At 45.6% G+C, this 17,905-nt stretch overlaps 1 protein-coding gene across 2 annotated transcripts in view; it reads right to left on the bottom strand.

The window, feature by feature from the left end:
- Positions 1-17,905, bottom strand: part of REEP3 (receptor accessory protein 3) — a 75,259-nt gene that overhangs the window by 25,000 nt on the left and 32,354 nt on the right. For both annotated transcript variants that reach the window (XM_056796043.1, XM_007478269.3), the window contains exons 3-5: positions 2,703-2,779; positions 1,726-1,846; positions 1,439-1,552 (exon numbers count right to left, since the gene is read on the bottom strand). In XM_056796043.1, coding sequence (XP_056652021.1) covers positions 1,439-1,552; positions 1,726-1,846; positions 2,703-2,779 — 312 coding nt within the window. The remainder of the gene's footprint in view (positions 1-1,438; positions 1,553-1,725; positions 1,847-2,702; positions 2,780-17,905) is intronic.

Raw genomic sequence — 17,905 nt, 5'->3', positions numbered from 1 at the left:
GTAACAGTAAGCCTGCCTTTGTGCTAACTACCATGAAATAAAGAAGAAATATTCTCACAGAGCCAGAAACTATATCATATAACCATAAAGCCAGAGAGGGACTCCCTTTTTGATAGGGAGACATTCTCCCTAACAAATTTTAGTTGTTTTGAGTCTTTTGTTTATAAATTCATCCTATCAATTTGAAAGGAAAAATTCCTTCCCAATCTAAGTGCTACTCTCCTTAATGCTAGATGATAAACTATGAAGGCAGAGGCTGGGTCACACTTCTCTTGGTACCGTGTCACGCCTTACGCATGGCTGGACCTCATGCAGTGTTTATTGAATGAGTGAATGCTATTTCATTGACTAGGAAAACCAGGAATCTGATTTACATTTTATTGGGTATACTTAGAAGTAAGTAACAGTGAGGAAGAAAAACTAGGTTGCTGTGAGTTGTTTTAAAACCTGAAAACCCCATTATTTTATAGGCTCGGTTTATCATCAGCATTCTATCAAATCAATGAAGAGTATTCCAACAAGTTCTGTTATTGTTTTAGTTGCATGATATATGGGGGGAGGAGGGGGGGGGCGGGCAGCTGGGTAGCTCAGTGGATTGAGAGTCAGGCCTAGAGACGGAAGGTCCTAGGTTCCAATCTGGCCTCAGACACTTCCCAGCTGTGTGACCCTGGACAAGTCACTTGACCCCCATTGCCTAGCCCTCACCGCTCTTCTGCCTCAGAGCTAATACACAGTATTGACTCTAAGACAGAAGGTAAGGGTTTAAAAGAAAAAAGACAAAAAAGATATATTGGGTATCAAAAATACCTCCAATAGTGAGCTAAGGTATCGCCTGGCCCAATTCACTTCAGCAACCACAAATGAAATGCAATGATTTAAGACGTACTGAAATGACCTGTGCACTGATTTAGACACATAAATCACAACACTGATGACATGCAAACAAGTCTAGGATGCAGATGTTTACTGAATGCATTAACTGGACTTGCAAAGGCACAACAAATGTATAGCATTAGTAACTCATTAAAATGTCCATTTGTAATTCAAGCACAAAACAGTAGAAATTACCTCAAATTGATCGAAGGAGAGCAGCAGAAGTAAGCCAGAAATCCTACCAAGACATTAACACCCAGAGAGAGCCAGGCCAAAGACAGAGAAAGAAAGAGAGGTCATCCTTACAAAAGGGGACAGAGGCCAAACACATGTCCTAGGGAGTTTAGAAAAATCATGGAAAAAAATTAGTAACTAGCACTCATTCTGAGAGAAGTTAATAACTAAGGCCAAAAAGGGCAAGTTTTATGCATCTTCAAAAGGAATCGTTTTTCAACTATCCCGTGACTAATTCAATTTCAGACATGAACACTAAAGAAAACCTGCTCAATCATTCTAGCCACTGTCTCGAGGCATTCCACAACGTTTCATGAAAATCAGGACGTACCTTCACAGCGGCAGTCACGGCAGCCGTGGCCGCCAGGTTTAGGCCCTGGCGGCCGACGCTTACCATGGTCTCGTAGCCTCGTTCTTTGACTTGAACAATATAATCATCGATCTCCTAAAAGATGGGAGGAAGAGATTAGAGTTGTATCCATGGCCACGTCGGTTCCTTACGTTGTAGAATATCATTGCAGAGTACACAGAAGCCATTTTTGCTCTCCTAACACGGCAAATCATTTGAGCATTTCAAAAGACAAAATCTGCTGCTAACAAACGTGTTTCATCTCTTACCCTTTCCTTTGAAGAAAGTAGCGGGTGAAGGAATTTCCTATAGATTAAACTGGCCCCTCGAGTGTATGGGCAGAGCAGCCAAATGAGAAAAGCAATCTTCATCTCATAGTACAAGGGAAACCTGTCCGGGAAACATTAGAAAACCATTCAATATTTAGTTGAGATCTTAAAGTGAGCTTTTAAAAGAAAAGCCACGAAGGAAATATCTAATTATATTCACATTTACAACATTTACTTTGTTTTTGTATACTAAAAATTCTTCCTTCTAAACAGTTAAAAAGTGCCTCATTATGTCTGTGGTGGAGACCAAATCTTCATTTTTCTCCAGATTTCATAACTCCATTCACCACACAGAGGGTTTGGGGGAGGGGGGGGAGAGGCACATAACACATGCTTTCTTTACACTCTTTTTTATTTTTTAATTTTTTTTAAACCCTGACCTTCCATCTTAGAATCAATACTGTGTATTGGTTCCAAAGCAGAAGAGCAGTAAGGGCTAGGAAATGGGGTTTAAGGGACTTACCCAGGGTCACACAGCTGACCAGATTTGAATCTAGGACCTCCCATCTCTAGGCCTGGCTCTCCATCCACTGAGCTACCCAGCTGCCCCCTCTTTACACTCTTTGAAAAGCATTAATTAATTTAATATCCAAAGTGGATTATTCACAAAACAGCTCACTGTAATCCGAGTTTTCTTTTGCAAAAACAAGCCAACAAAGCTCAGAGGAATGTTAAATGAGATTCGATTTCCATCAGTAATAATGACAATGATACCCCCATCTTACACAGAGCTTTCTTCTGAGACAAAAGTACTTTTATCCACATTGTCTCATTTCCTAGCCTGTCTCATCAGCAAGAGAACAAGCTCGGAGGTCTGGGAACTTGCTGAGCTGAGGGTCAGCTAGTCAGCAGGAGGCACGGCCAAATAATGAAGGTCTTGACCCTCAGGCCAATGCTTTTTCTGTCTTGCAACTTACCACGCAACTGTTAGGTCTGCCAACGTTTCAATCACAGTATAAAGGGCAAAAACAATCCAATACATCATCCACCGCACCTGAGGAATAAAGAGGTGGACACAACTGAGCCAACTGGACATCCCCAAGAGACAGGAAGGGAACATCCCTCCGGGAGTGGTCATCACGGGGGTCTGGGGGCCTCAAGGATGGGCCACACTGAGGTCAAGAATCAATGGGAAAAAATGAAGGAAGGGAGCGTAAGCGTGGCTGATTCCAGACCATGATGGCGGCGCCCCAGCACTGCGCAGAGCCCAGAGTGGGCTCCAAGGGCTGTGAAGCTGCGCGTCGTCCCCTTTGGCCCGGCAATGCGACCCCTTGGTGGCGGCAAAAGGAAAAGGCCCCGCTCTGCGCACAAAGATGTTCCCGGCAGCTTTTCTGTGGTGGCAAAGAACTGGAATGGCAGGGGACGCCCATCCCCTGGGGCCTGGCAGAACGAGCTGTGGTCTGACTGGGAGCAGAACACTCTCAGGAACGTCTTGGAGGACAATGTAAGAACCAGGGGAGCACTGTACCCAGAAACGAGGCTCCACAAGGGCTTCGCTGCTCCCAGTCATGCCGTTTTGATGGACTTATGATGGAATCCCGACCAGGGACAGACCTGGCAGTCTCCACACAGACTGGGGCCTACGCAGAACAAAAAACCCCACATCCTAGAAACAATACCAAGGGTTGGTTCCAAGGCCCAAGAGCAGTAAGGGCTAAGTAACTGGGTTAAGTGACTTGCCCAGGGTCACCCAGCTAGGAACCCGGGATCTCTCATCTTCAGGCGGGGCACTCTATCCATTGAGTCACCTAGTTATTCGTGAAGTATACTTTTTAAACTTTTTTTCTTCATTATTATTCTTGGGGGTTTGGGGGTCTGTGTCTTCTTTGGCAACATGGTTATTATGGAAATGTTTTGCATGACTAGACATATATATAATTTATATCAAATTGCTTTGCCTTTTCAAGGAGGAAGAAAGAATTTGACATTAAAAATTTTTTTAAATGAATGTTAAAATTTTCTGTTTACATGTAATTGAGAAAATAAAATAAAAATGAAAGGCAAAGAGCCGGTCATCCCAGGCAGTGGATTACTAAACAGAAAGAGCAAGGGGATGCTGTAATCTTAGCTAAGTTTGAGCTTATCATCTGAAGATATCTCAGGCTGTTGCTGTAAAAAAGACTGCTTTGGGCTAGATGCCATAGTCTAGAGCTGGTATAATGAACAGCCACTGAAGGCCTGGTGTCGGCTTAAAAGGAAGGCTTCCTGGAGTGCCCAGGCCCTGTGCTGGGGGCTGCTCCTCCTGGGACTTTTTTTTTTAAATCAAGAACCCCTAGAAAGGTGGGGTGCTAGCTGGGCATCCCAGCTAGCCCCATGGATGAGGAGGTCTGTGCGCAGACCCAGGTGCCACCAAATGCTGCTCCAGAGGTGCGGGACGGAATCTTAACTGAACCTGGTCACAGCCCGGAAGGTGTTTTGACAGTTCTATTGGATGTTTCTCTTGGTGTTTGCAGATCCTTACACTGCAGATTTAATTCTTTGTCCCTGAAGGTGAGGTCTAATCCCCCCCCCCCCCAAAGAACAGTTAAAGGGAAGGTAAAAGGGGGCCATTTCCTGCGTCCTGGCATCAGGACTGTACCGCAAGGGTAACAGAATCTGCTGCCCAAGTCTGGGGAAGGGAGCTCGGGCTTCGGACTGGGACAGCCCACCAAGGAACTCAAAACAACATGGGCTGTCTTGGAATTGACCTTCATCCCGGCATCAATTTCCCGTTTCTGTGCTGTTCTGCCCTAGCCGTTCCCAGGGCGCCAGGATTGGAGAAGAGAGGCTGAGCTAGACTTCCTGTTCAGAACAGCGTCCACTGGCCTGGAGCTCAGGAAATCACCGGGTGACCATTTCTGTCCTTTTCTGGGCAGGACAGGAGAGCTGTGCATGGGTGGTACTAAAATGAACCTGCTCTCCAGTTATCTGATCCCGAGGCATCCAGGGAAGGGAGGGAAACAAGTGAGGAAGGACGGAGCGCAGCTGTGTTCCCATACAACTTAATTTAACAATACTGAAATGAGAATTTCATGTACTTTTCATGGCTTTTCTTTCTTTCCATTTTTCTTAACCATTTAAAAGTCTAAAAAAAAGCATTCAAAGCTCTGGTTGGCTGTACAGAAATAGGCAGGAAGCGAAATTTGGCCTGTGGGGCATCATTTGTCCGCTGTGCTATAGAATATTTCATTTGATGATTTCGTTGTCTTCCATGGATTTATCCTTTCTGTGTTGATGACTGTTTTATTTTTCACATTCATTAAAAAAAAAATTGGGAGTTCCAAATTCTGTCCCTCCCTCTAGTCCCTCTCTCACCCACTGAGGCCAGTGATATATCAATTATACATGTGAAGTTCTGCAAAATATTTCCATATTAGTCATGTTGCAAAACAAAAAAGCGTGAAAAATAAAATTTAAGAAGTAAAATTCAATCAAGAGTTCTCTGGGTCTCTCTCTGGAGGCAGACAACATTTTTTCATCATGAGTCCTTTGAAATGATCTGAGATCACCGTCTGGAGCAGAAGCGCCAGAGCTTTGCCAGTTAATCATCTTTACCATGTTGCTGTTTCTGTGAACAATGTTCTCCTGGCTCTACTCACTTCACTCTGCACCGGTTCATCTAAATCTTGCTAAGGGTCTTCTGGAAGCAGCTCATGACTTCCCAACCCATGTCCCGGGCCCCGGCCTCTCAGCCGAGTTCCAGTTGTTCATGAATTTGCCACCGTCGATCGCATGTCAGACGCCATTCCCTCTCCGTGCCCTCAAACCCACTCCTCTTCCTCATTTCCCTATTCCTGTTGAGGGCCCCCCGCCTCATCCCTTCATAACCTGTCTCACTTAAGCCCCTTTTTCCTTCTGACGTGGCCATGCTTTTGTGCCTGGACCAGAGAACAGCTTAGGACTCAGACACCCTGAACACGTCTCTCCCCCTTCTTCCACCGTCCCTTCGGATGGCTGCAGGATCTAACAGCGCACTTATCTCACCTCCCCCCCACCAGCTCCAGGACCAAATGCCAACTCCTGTTGGGTGCCCAGCATCCCCTCTCCCTTTCCAGTTTCTCCTGCCTCGTCAGCATCCTGTGCCTCCCCATATACAGTCTGCGAGCCGCGACAGGGGCCTCCGCTCCATCTCTTACTCCTGGCATTTCCCCACAAGTCTGGACCTTTCTCCCTCATCTCTACCTCCAAGTTTCCCTCTAGTCTCAGTGAAAATCCCATCTTCAAAAGGAAGCCTTTCCTGATTTCCAGTCAATGCCAAGGCCATCTCTCTGCTCATTACCTCCAGATTGTCCTGTCTAGATCGTGTTTTCCTGATTAGAATGGGAGCTCCTTGGGAGCAAGGGCTGCTTTTGCAGTGCGTTGCACCTAGCAGGGGACACATAGTTGGTGCCTAATAAATGCTTACTGACTGTTGTTCTGAAATGGCCACCCTTGGACTTCTGGGTAAACATGGTGGCAGTGTAGACGCAGGACTCTTCCTCTCCTCATCGCCTACTTATAAATACTCCTCAAAAGAACCCCCCCCCCAATTCATATGAACGAAGGGACACTGCAGTGGGGCACAGCATTAAAGGTATGTGGGATTTGAGCATTTCCACACTATAAAGGGGTGAAATAGCTTCCACTCAAGCTCGAGCTGATCAGCCCTCCTCCACCCCACACACAGGGCACTAGAGTTAGAGTAGGTGCACTGGAATTAGTGAGCGAGCGAGGGGTACCTCTAGGTCCTTGGCAGCTGACTGAGACCACCAAGGACCTAACCCAGAGAGCAGCTAGACTTGAGACCCCAGCAGGCCACCCCCATTGCTTTGTCTTCTTGGAATCTTCTTTACCTGAGGTTCAGTTTGGGTTCTGTTAATGTATATAGTGCACTTTCTACAAACAAAACTTGAATATTATCTCTAAGTTATAAAGAAAACATAATAGAATTATAGCAGGGAAAACATCTTTTTTGTAAGAAAAAGAGATAACGCGGGTCACTAAGTACTAACTTCAGTCATAGACTTAAACTTTCCTAAAGTTAGGGATTACACTTTCACATGGAATTTCTTTGCTGATATTTATCTTGGCACTGTCAGAATGAATTCTCGGCCCTGTTTGTCAAGGGGATGAAAGGGGCAATGACTCCATAACGTAATTCAAATAAGGAGGAAGCAGGTTAAGGTAAGAACTACGAGGGATCTTAGTGGTCGCCTGTGTGTCATCCACAGCAGTGGCTGCAAACGTTAACCTGAGGAATTGAAGACTTTCTTTGGTTCATGAAGGGACTTAGCAGTGATGTGGCAGCAAAGTGTAAGTCAGTAAAGCTTTTATGAAAAATTGACTTCAAGGCCACTTAGTCTTTAAAGTTTTCTTTAAGAAAAAAAGGAGAAACAAGTCTAAAAAATGAATGTGTGAAAAGAATCTAGAAATACAAAAGTCTGACCTGGAATGCGTCTTAAATGTCTTACAAAATTAGAACATTTCTTAATTCTGCAGGAAGGGGTTGGCAGCCTAAGGGCCAAGAGTCGAACCTGGCCTGCTGCTTGTTTTTGGACGGTGCAAGGTAAAAATGGCTCTTCCACTTTTTAATACAATAAACCTTTTTAAAAAATGAAAAGCCACTCTTTGCTCCTGGGTGTCCGGGAACTGTCAGCAGCAGTAGGACATATTCTGCTGAGTTGCATTCCTGAGCAACCATTGAAAGTACTGGTGAGGGGAAATACCCAACACTGACCCAGAGGAAGGAAAGATAGAGCTTCAGTTGGGCTGATTTTGAAAGTGATCTATTGACCTCCAGTGGAGCTGGACCCAGCACTTCCCCAAGGGATCTAGTGGCTAAGGCAGCATTTGAACCCAACTCCAATGACTCCAGCCCCTGCTACCACTACTTTTCCGGCCACAGGGCCCTTTCTCATTGCTCTGAGGTGGGCTCCTATCTGGGTGCCCAGGAGAACACTGTCACAGAGGAAATAGAGAATAGCTTTAATGCCAAGGCTTGAGGCTACCAATAAGGGAAGGTTGCGCCTATGCCATACTTTCTAGACCCTGTGGATGCCAACAGCAGTGCCCACTCTCCATTAGGGTACAAACTCTCGGGGGCAGGAATCTGGACCCCAGGAGCACTTCAGAGCCTGTTTCCCAGACCAGCTTTCTGTGTCCCTTCTCTGAGCTAAAAAAGGGGCTGGCTGGTCTTGCAGCACACCCGGGCACCTAAGGTGAAACCGAGGGGGGGTGGCCGCTGCCTGCCACATGAGCTGGGGGCAAGACACCAGGCAGCCGCTCAAAGGCCTGAGCCAGCAAAGTGTGGGGAAAGGCAGAGAGCCAGGGGTCTGGCCCAGGGACAGATGAGGCCAAGGATGGCGTCTGGTGAGTGGACAGGGGATCGGCTCTCTGTCGGTGAGTGGACAGGCTGGAGAGGGCCAGGAATGGGGAGGCGGGCAGAGTCATCTGGAAGGATCAGAAGGGGCGGTGGCAGTGGGAGCCTACTCCAAATTTAAAAAGCAGATTTGAGTCAGGGAATACAGCATCTGCTCTTGATTCTGAACAGGGTCCAGAAGAACAGACAACTGCCTTGACCGCAGATGGTTTTTTAAATGTAATTCCTAGTTCTTGATGTGTACCAAAGCACTGAGGACTGTTCTCTGGACAAGCAGAATTGCATATGATCTTTATATTTTAAATAACTTTACAATTATTTGATCCTGATCATTGAAACTGTTATACTAGAAGGGCAATTTCCCTCTTAACCTGGTTGAAAAAGGGGCCAAGTATTTAATTAAGCACTTCACCAATATCATCACAACCACCTGTGTGATAGGTATCATAATGATGCCCATTTCACAACTGGGGAAACTGGTCAAGTGACTCATAAATGTCTGAGGCTCAACTTGAATTTAGGTCTTTCTTCCTCCAGGTCCAGCACTCTATCCAAAATCTATGCTTTTAATGGATTTCCTAACTTACTTTTCACCTCACTAAAAAAACAAAACTAAGTCTTGGTTCCAAGGCAGAAGAGAGTAAAGGCTAGGCCTCTGGGATTAAGTGACTTGCCCAGGATCACACATCCAGGACTTTGATTACCAGAGGCCAGGCTTGAACCTGGATACTCTCTACTCCACACCCGGGCCTCTATCCACTGTACAACCTAGCTGCCCCTTTTCATATCATTTTGAAGCAAATGAAAAGGAAAGCAATTTAATTTAGAACAAATTCTTAGAAAGGGATTCAAAGAGGACTTCTGCAGCTTGAAAACACTGCAACAAAAGTAATCTATTTACAAAAATTTAACCGCTTTCCTAATGACTCATCTCAAAATTCTTGTGCCACTCAATGCCTGGGAAGTGTACTGAGCCCGGGGCTATTTATAAGGCTCCGGAACACGTCCCTACTTGCCTCCATGCTTCCTTGGACCCCCGAGGCTCACAAAACCTCCTTGGCATTTCCATCTGGACAGAGCCCAGACAGTCATGCCCCGGCTTCCTCAGCTTCCCTCTCTCCGGGGATTAGCAGCTATTTTAAGCCTGAGCGAATACTGTAAAGGAAGGACAGAAGTGCAGAATTTACTCCCCACAAGCCGGTGGATCCGGGGTGAATCTGAGTCCGGGCGGGCTGGGCCTTGGCCTGGAGAGGGGTCTGCGTTCCCCTCCGCTCCTCCTCGGAAGAGCTTTCCATCCTTGGCCATTCCCATGTTCTCTTTCTGACTCCTGGGGGAACCTCCAAGACCAGGGCCCGAAGAACAAGCCCGAAATGATGGTTTCCCGACTGCCTAACCTTGGAAAGGGAAGGGAACTGATGCTATCGATAGCAACTTGGACACGGGGGTCCTTACTACCAAGCACAAAGCAATAAAATGGTGAAAAAGAAACAGTACCAGGCACACCATTAGGGAAAAGCGGTGGGGGTGAAAGGACAGCCTGCGCCAGCAGGTCTCCTGCGCCGGCCATCCGGCAAAGCCTATCTCGGAAGGATTCTGGAGAAGCGCACTCCCTTCAAGCCACAAACTGACTGGAGCTCCTCTTAGGCTCTACTTTGTTTGGGTCTCCATTCCGCCCCACCCACCCAGCGGTCGCCACGCCCTTTTAGGTTCCGGGAATGGGGCACGTGACAGGGCAGCCAGCCAACCTCTAGTCTCCAGGGGGCCTTATGCCCCCCTTCTGAGGCAGCCCCCTAAGGACCACCCTTCCTGCGGCTAGACTCGCACTGCTAGGAGGCATGGGTGAGGCTCCTCCCATGCGCCGGGCACCATGAGGCCAAAGCCAGGCCCTCCTCCCAGGAGGCCCCTCTCCTGGAGAGACCACAAGCACACCGGCGTGTACACACAAGTTCTGGCAGGATCAAGGGGAGATGACTAGCGGCGGGAGGCTCCGGGGTTGGAGGAGGCCTTTAAGCCGGTTGATGCCAGGCAGGGAGGAGAGTGGGCTGGGCGTCTCCCCTGGTGTGGCACAGAAATGCCTCGGCCTCTGGTGGACCTCTCTGCTAACCCCACCTCAGGCAGGCCTAGGACCCCCACCGCATTCGGCACTGTGTGAGGCCCACACCAAGGCCTGGGCCCGCCTGTGATGGTCTGTAAATCCTGGGGAGCCGGATTGTTCTGGCTTAAGGCCTGGGCCAAGAAGCAGCTCCCCAAACGTAAGAGTCCGGTGAAATCCTCCAGCCCCAGCCAAGGCACTGGGGAACTTCGCGGGCCAGAGCCCAGGGCGCTGCCCCTCCAGCTCAGCCCCCTAAGCAGGTTAAGTCCAAGGAGACGATTCACACTGGAGCCTGCAGCTTCCCTCATCCGGCCTGGTCAGTCCAAACCCATCCTTTGGGTTTCTGCTGGCTGCCCAGAGGCCACCCATGGGTTCCTCCCTCTGCTTCTGAGGTAGATCTGTGGCAGCTGACGGAGCAGCCCTCCGAGGCCTAGCCCAGGGCCCCTGGGCATGGCCATCACCCCAGAAGAAAGCCAGGTGGAGCTTCCTACTAGTAAACAGAGGAGGACAAGAGGTCATGGGAAGTGCCTCTAGGCCTGCGGGGCACTGGGGAAGAGCTGCAGCCTGTGCTCCGTCCCAGGGCGCTGGCTACAGGTGAATCGCGTCCCAAGGCTGAAGGTGCTTTCCTCACCGTTGGGCTCAGGGCGCCCTTGATTTTCTAAATTCAAAGGCCAGTCTCTTCCTTCTATCAATGGTGCCAGCTGAGTCCAAGGGCAAGCAGAGAGGCTTTCTTTGGGGCTGCTGGAGGAGGGCCCCCCTCTAAGCCTATGCCTCTAGCCCAAAGGGGAATTATAGAGTACCAACATTATGGCCCAGCTGAGAAAGGAGACTGGCCACAATCCCAGGACAGATGGGAGTCAGCAAGAGAAAAATACACTTAAAGGAGACAAAGGATCTGGGGTGCCAAAGTAGGTGCAATTAGCTAACTGACCTGGAGTGCTAGTTGGGGTGGGTGTGTATGTTCAGCATTGATGAAGTAAAATCTCAAACTCCAATGAGGTAATTCATAAGATCATAATGTCTTATGCAGAAATTGATGGTAGTGGACATATTTTCTTATCAAATACCTGTTAATTGTTAAGAATTTAAGGATTTAGGGGTTCAGTGGATGGAGAGCCAGGCCTAGAGACGGGAGGTCCTGGGTTCAAATTTGGCCTGAAACACTTCCTAGCTGTGTGACCCTGGGCAAGTCACTTAATCCCCATTGCCTAGCCCTTACTGCTCTTCTGCCTTGGAACCAATACATAGTATTCATTCTAAGATGAAAGGTGAGGGTTGAAAATGAAAGAAACAAACAAGAGAAATTCAATGAGTTGTCTAAGGTAAGGGTTTAAAAAATAACAAAAATGAAATTTATTAAAACCGGCAAAGTTCCGAAAGGGAGACCTTTTATTTAGTGATTAGTTTTTTAGTTCTATATTATGAGGAGGTACATTAGTGAGAGTATAGTGGAAAACGCCGAGTACTCAATTCAACTTCTGAATCCTGGCTCTCAACAAGTTATTGCATCGAGCTTCCTCTTATTCAATGGGGATGATTATACTTGCATCATCTACCTGGGAGCTGTAGTTTGGGAAAGCATACTACTTAACTGGGAAGTAATTAAGCATTATCTCAAATGCCCAAGCCACAACAAACCAGACCCAAGCCCATTGTATCTGTAAAATCTCAGCTCTCTGGGTCTCTCTGAAGAACTCTGGTATCAACTGTGAGACATGGCGTGCCTCCATCAAAGAAGGCACTGTGAGAGCTCTATGGACAAAGCAGAATTGCAGGAGCCAAAGAAAGGTGAGACGTGCAAATTTAGAGGGGTCTCCAGTCCCGATGCTCATTTGGGCTACGTGTGCCCGATCTGTGGCAGAATCTTCCAGTTTGGATTGGTCTAATTAGCCACATTAGGAAACATTAATTTGACCCTGACATAGTGATGCGTTTTGGTCCACTTCCAAGCACAGAGGACAACAACCAATGGACCAAACTGTCAGGATTGGGTGCTTTTCACCAACAGAAGCTGTGAATAAAGCACTGAATTTGGGAATTAGGAAACCTAAGTTCAGTCTTGCCTCAGACACTAGCTGTGTGCCAGCCTGAATTTCCTCCTATGTAAAATGGGGATAACAACCGTACCATCTCCCAGGGTTGTAAATGAGATCATATTTGCAAAAAACTTTGCAAACCTCAAAGCACTGAATAAATGTTAGCCTTTATGAAGTGTCTGCTTTCTCTGTAACATATTTTAAAATTACCAGAGATTTGAAAAACTTGAGTCATCCCTTCCTTTCTGTTTTTAACTATAAAATGCTAATCTTCAAATTAGTGGAAAATTTCATGTGCTTAGTGATTTGTGCTCCCATATGGCAAGTAAGCCAAGCTAAGAACAAACTTGGATGGACTTCTTACATCAATATGGAAGAGATCCGTCTGCACTGAGCAAGTTGTCCATGGGGAACTCTCCTGCGTGAATCTTAAGGGTGGTGGCCTCCCCTCCACGCTACACGCAGATAGTATCTGGGTCTTTTCATAGCTTCTCAGGCTGCTCTCCAGCCCATATAGGACCTACATACCTCCTCTTCCAGTCATGCACTTCTTGGACTCTACTGCTTCATGCTCTCAAGTCATCAGGACTCTGCACAATCCTACACTGTGTCTTGGTTGGTTCTTGGGGACCCTGCAGTTTTGAGTTTTTAATAATTTTGGCATCCCATGATTTCTGATGATAAAGCAACACTGAGAAAAAAACATTGAGTGGTTTTGTGCTAGGAAGTAGTTTGGAATTGTAGAAAGCATGAAGGAATTTCACAAATGCAATCTAGCCTATTTCCTAGTTCCCTTCTGTAGTCACTGTCCAGAATACAGATACCATCTATTCCTCCATTCAGGATATGGCAGAGTTTTGGCATCAAGTGTCTTTTGCCCATTACCAAATTGATCTTATTTGAGTGGTTATGGCTCTCACTAAGGAGGCCCTGGAGTATTCTGTGGCTTGGAGAAGTCAGTACAATGGCATTTGAACATTTGAGAGCTTCCCCATCTATAGAAAATGAGTACTGAGCGGAAGTTCTCCATAAGACAGGAGAACAGCTTTGGCAAGTATATAATCTTCTTTGCTTGACATTGGTAATCAGAAGATTGTTAACAAAATTATAACCATGGCTGTATTTATCAGGGAATCTTGTGTGATCTTAACATATGCATGGAAGACTTGCTTAACCAGCCTGGTTTGCCTTTTTAGTTCAAGGATGTGCTTATTATGTATGTAAGCCATTCTCACAATTATTTTGAAGAGTTAATTTGCCTTAAAAAGTGTCATGGTGCTCAAAAGTCCAAAATGATGGTAGTGACAATCCAACTCTATTTTGTTTTGTAAATCTTTAAGTGCTATTGTGAATTTTAAAATTACTCCACCCTAATTAGACATACTTTAGGGGAAGATAAAGTTGTAAACTCCTGATTGAAAAATGAAGGTACTTAACTCATACCTTATAGTGAATATAAGCTAAGTCTATTTTTAGATCTAATACAAAAAGGTGTTAAGTACCTATAAAGGTTAAATTAATCAAAAAAGTTCAAGTAACTCACAAAAGGTAAGCTTAACAAAGAAGTGTGAAGTACCTCAGAAGATATAATCTAACCAGAGAAGGTGAGAACTAAAGAATGGATAGACCTGGAGAAAATCCAATCAAAGAAGGTGAGAACTAAAGAATGGGCAGTCCTGGAGAAAAGTGTCTACTCTGATTGGTAGACGTGAAAGAGAAAATTTTTTTGAAAGGAGACTAGAAAGGTGAGTTGAGTCAATTCATTTTGGAATTGAGTTCAATTCAGTTCAGGGCTGAAACTCAGCCTGGAGGATCTCCCTCAGACAGCTTCCTGGAGACAGTCTCCTGGTGAGTGAAAAGACTGACTCCCTTTCTCTTGGGCTCAGGGAGGTCACTTTGGCCAAGGCCTTTAACTACTGCCTGGCTGGCTCAGCCTCAGCCAGAGCAGTTTAAATTAACTCCTCCGTCTCCGTCTCCCCCCCACCCCCCTCTCAATTCCTTCTCTCTCTATTAATTAAATCACCATAATTTCCAGTTGACTTGGGTATTTTATTATTTGGGAATTTTCCCTGGTGACCAAATTAATTTAGATTTTCAAGTCACAATGCTAAAATTATCCTTACACTATTCACATGTTATTATTTTAATTTGTTCTTCTCGACCCCAGAGGGCATAACTACAAGGCCTAAGTAAAAGGTGCAGAAAGGCAGATTTTGGCTTAATGTAAAAATATCCCCCTAAAACAAAATCCTCCTAACAACAATTGGAGCTATCTTAAAGTGAAACTGGGGGTTTAGGAAGGTGGTGGAGGTGGGAGACACTGGAGGGATTCAAGCAGAGGCTACAGGTTGACCATTTACTGAGTATGATAGGTAAGTGGTCCTTTCCACCAACATAAGATGTTTAACTTGGAGGGTCCATGATAGGCCATCAGGTCCCTCATTTTTAAGCTTCTACAAGGCTGGATACTAGCCTACTACTACCTAGAATTCTGTGCAAAGTAAGAATATGTGGGGGGTGGGGTGCAGGTAATTACCATGCTCACACATACGTATGGACTTGGATATCTAGTTTGGCTCACAAGAGACCTTTCGTGTTCTTCGCCTTGGTTATTTAAGTTCCATATGGGTGAGATATTACAATATAGCAATTATTCAACAAGACATTTTTGGCTGCCTCTGTGGGTAGTACTCTACTAGGTAATATAAGAACCTAATAAATATTTGTTGCCCGGCTGATCTGGGGATTAAAAAAGAAAAGGCAGCAGTCTGAAGGAAATCTAAGCAGCATAGGTATAACATTTTCCTGACAGAAAATAGAATGACCGTCTCCAAGAGGTTCAGAGCAGAACTGATTTCAACGCAACAAAACACTGGCCTGCAAATATAAGTGCTAAGAATCCGAGCTTGATTCTGACCAGCCACCACCCAATACACTAAACAAAGCTCACCAAGCCAAGACCCTCTTCTGTGTAGGCAGGTGACTTGCTCAGGGTCACATGGCCAATGTGTCAAGAAGCAGCTCCCCACGTATTATGCCACATTGCTTTTTCCTAACAAGACACCTAAAATTCAGTCAGAACTGTCTCCACGTCGTCCTACACACAGGCTAAGCTCATGACATCTCTTTGGGTCTTGAAGGTCTAAACTCCCTAGAATGCCCTCACCCAGATTCTTTTGTTGACCGAATGCTATGCGATCTTCAAAGACTAGCTCAAATTTGAACTCTTCCAAGAGATGTCTGTTGATTCCAGCAGGGTTAATCTCTCCCTTGAACACGAAAGGTCTCTTGTGAGCCAAACTAGATGCACTTAGGGTTTGTACCACACAGCTTAGCTCCCTCATTAGTGTCTGGCACATGGAAAAAATCTTAGACCTTCTGGAGAGAAAGAAATAAAAAAAGAAATGAAGTAATATGAGAAGCAAATGGAATAATTACAAAAATGATGAAATTGGAAAGAAGACCAATTCTAGGATGTTACTCATGAAAAAGTGACTTAATTCTGAGTAAAACCAATTATGGAAAGACTTCATTCGGAAAAAGATTTGGCATATTTTGCGAAAAATTGCGTTAGCTTGTACCACAGAGGAGAGAAGTCCATTAAAATCTCTATCCTTGCTAAACCTAGGTTAAGGGGATTCTGGGAATAGCTGCAAATGGATTACACAGACAAATCACTCCGAACAAAAAAATGCCAATATTTGCTTGTCATTGTGTATTCATTTTCCTCTTGAGTCAAGGCCTTTTCCCCTCACAACAACCAGTGCAAAAAGCTGTAAAGGTTTTGTGCAGAGAAATTACATGGCCTTTTTTTGCATTCTCAGAGAAACTGGCTATAAGAGTGGTAGTTGCTGGCCAGGTTAGGCTGGCTTGTCTCTGACCATCCCTAATTTCAGCACATGGTGAAATGTAAGATCTGACCTATTAAGATTGCTTGGGAGAAAGTAATTCATTGGTTTCACAAGTGGGCAGACAGGCCACCTATCATTTTAATGAGCCTTATGAGTATGGACAGATTGCAGGCTGGCATTCAACCCTGTGAGATTTTATTTGGATGAAGAATACTTTGTCTAGATGCATATATTCACGAATTAATGGTAATTTTGCCCTGAATAAAAAAGCATGTAGGGATGAATGAGGATCTGTTTGTTGCTCAATACACAACTCAACAACTGAATGAGATTCCTCTTCACCAATCTCAGTCTGTTTATCTAACACTCCTGGTCTTCAGTGAAATGAGTCTGCTCATTAGATCCCCACGATGGCTCAGCCTTTTTCTTTCCAGACCATCCATTCAATTACCCTTCCAACTTATACTTGGTGGTCTGCCTTCTTAGACACCTTGGACTCTTGCTCCTCAATCCCTATCCTGAAATCCTAGAATACTGCTGCTTAACAAAGAGCCAGCGGTTCTTAACCTTGGGTCTGTGAATTAAAAAAAAATTATATCTATCCGTCTTTCAATAGAATTGGTTGCTTTTGTAATCCAATATATTTTATGAATTAAAACCACGATTCTGAGAAAGGGTTCATCAGCTTCACCAGAGTAACTCCCAAAGGGGTACAGGACACAAAAAAGGTCTGAAACCCTGATCACCCTGAAGCCTATGGAGAAGAGAGGCCTCTCCAGGGACATCATAAGCTGTTCCAGTATCTGGAAGAGGAGTCCTGCTTTAAGGGGATTCGATTTGATCTACTTAGCTCTGGAGGCCAAGGCGGAAGGACTAGGTGGAAGTGGCAAAGGCATATTGTAGCTCAATGTTTAAACAAGCTCTGTTCAGATGAAGAACAAAGCGGCTTGTGTGTTGCTGTTATCCAGCCAATTAGGGGTAGAGGCAAGGCAAGAATCCACGTCCTCTGGACCCAGGCATTCTTCCCATACCTGCTACCTGACACGGAGACATCCTGCTAGTCATTTATTTCCTCCCTCCGTGCATGAAGCCCACAGATAGTTCCATGACTTTCTGGCAGTACAACAGTCTTGGCACACTTCCGAGCTTAGGATAACTCATTTTGAACTTCACAGCTCAAGCATCTTTCAGTGTTCTCTTGTTGATTCAGGATTTACACACTCCTTCTTTGACTACTCCAAACCTGCCATCCTCCTACTCCATGGCACAGACCCTCCTCCTGTGGGGATCAAGGACAGTGCGAGAACAAACTCATTCTCTATCCTCTCACCTTCTAATTGTCTGTTTTTCTATAGTCAATCCATCCTTCTTCAGAACAGGCATCTTCCCCTGCACTATCTTGGAAGCTAATGCCTATGTCCCACTAGGACTTGGCTCCCCTAACCCTTCTTTCTAGTTACCTTTGCCCTTTCCAGGCTTCTTCCTCATGTTTCCAGAATAGGGGTGCGTGGAGGTGAGAGGGTGAGGGCAAGGGCAGGGAGAAAAGACATAGAAGTAATTGAAGCATCTTTTTTTTTTTTAAACCCTTACCTTCTGTCTTCAAGTCAATACTGTGTACTGGCTCCAAGGCAGAAGAGTGGTGAGGGCTAGGCCATGGGGGTCAAGTGACTTGCCCAGGGTCACACAGCTGGGAAGTGTCTGAGGCCACATTTGAACCTAGGACCTCCTGTCTCTAGGCCTGGCTCTTAGTCCACTGAGCTACCCAGCTGCCCCCAATTGAAGTATCTCTTTAAAAAATGTAGAG

Source organism: Monodelphis domestica, chromosome 1 (assembly GCF_027887165.1).
Source record: "Monodelphis domestica isolate mMonDom1 chromosome 1, mMonDom1.pri, whole genome shotgun sequence".
In the NCBI taxonomy this organism is placed as follows: domain Eukaryota; kingdom Metazoa; phylum Chordata; class Mammalia; order Didelphimorphia; family Didelphidae; genus Monodelphis; species Monodelphis domestica.
Note: the sequence above shows the minus strand (reverse complement) of the source record. Positions and strands in the feature narration are given on the sequence as shown.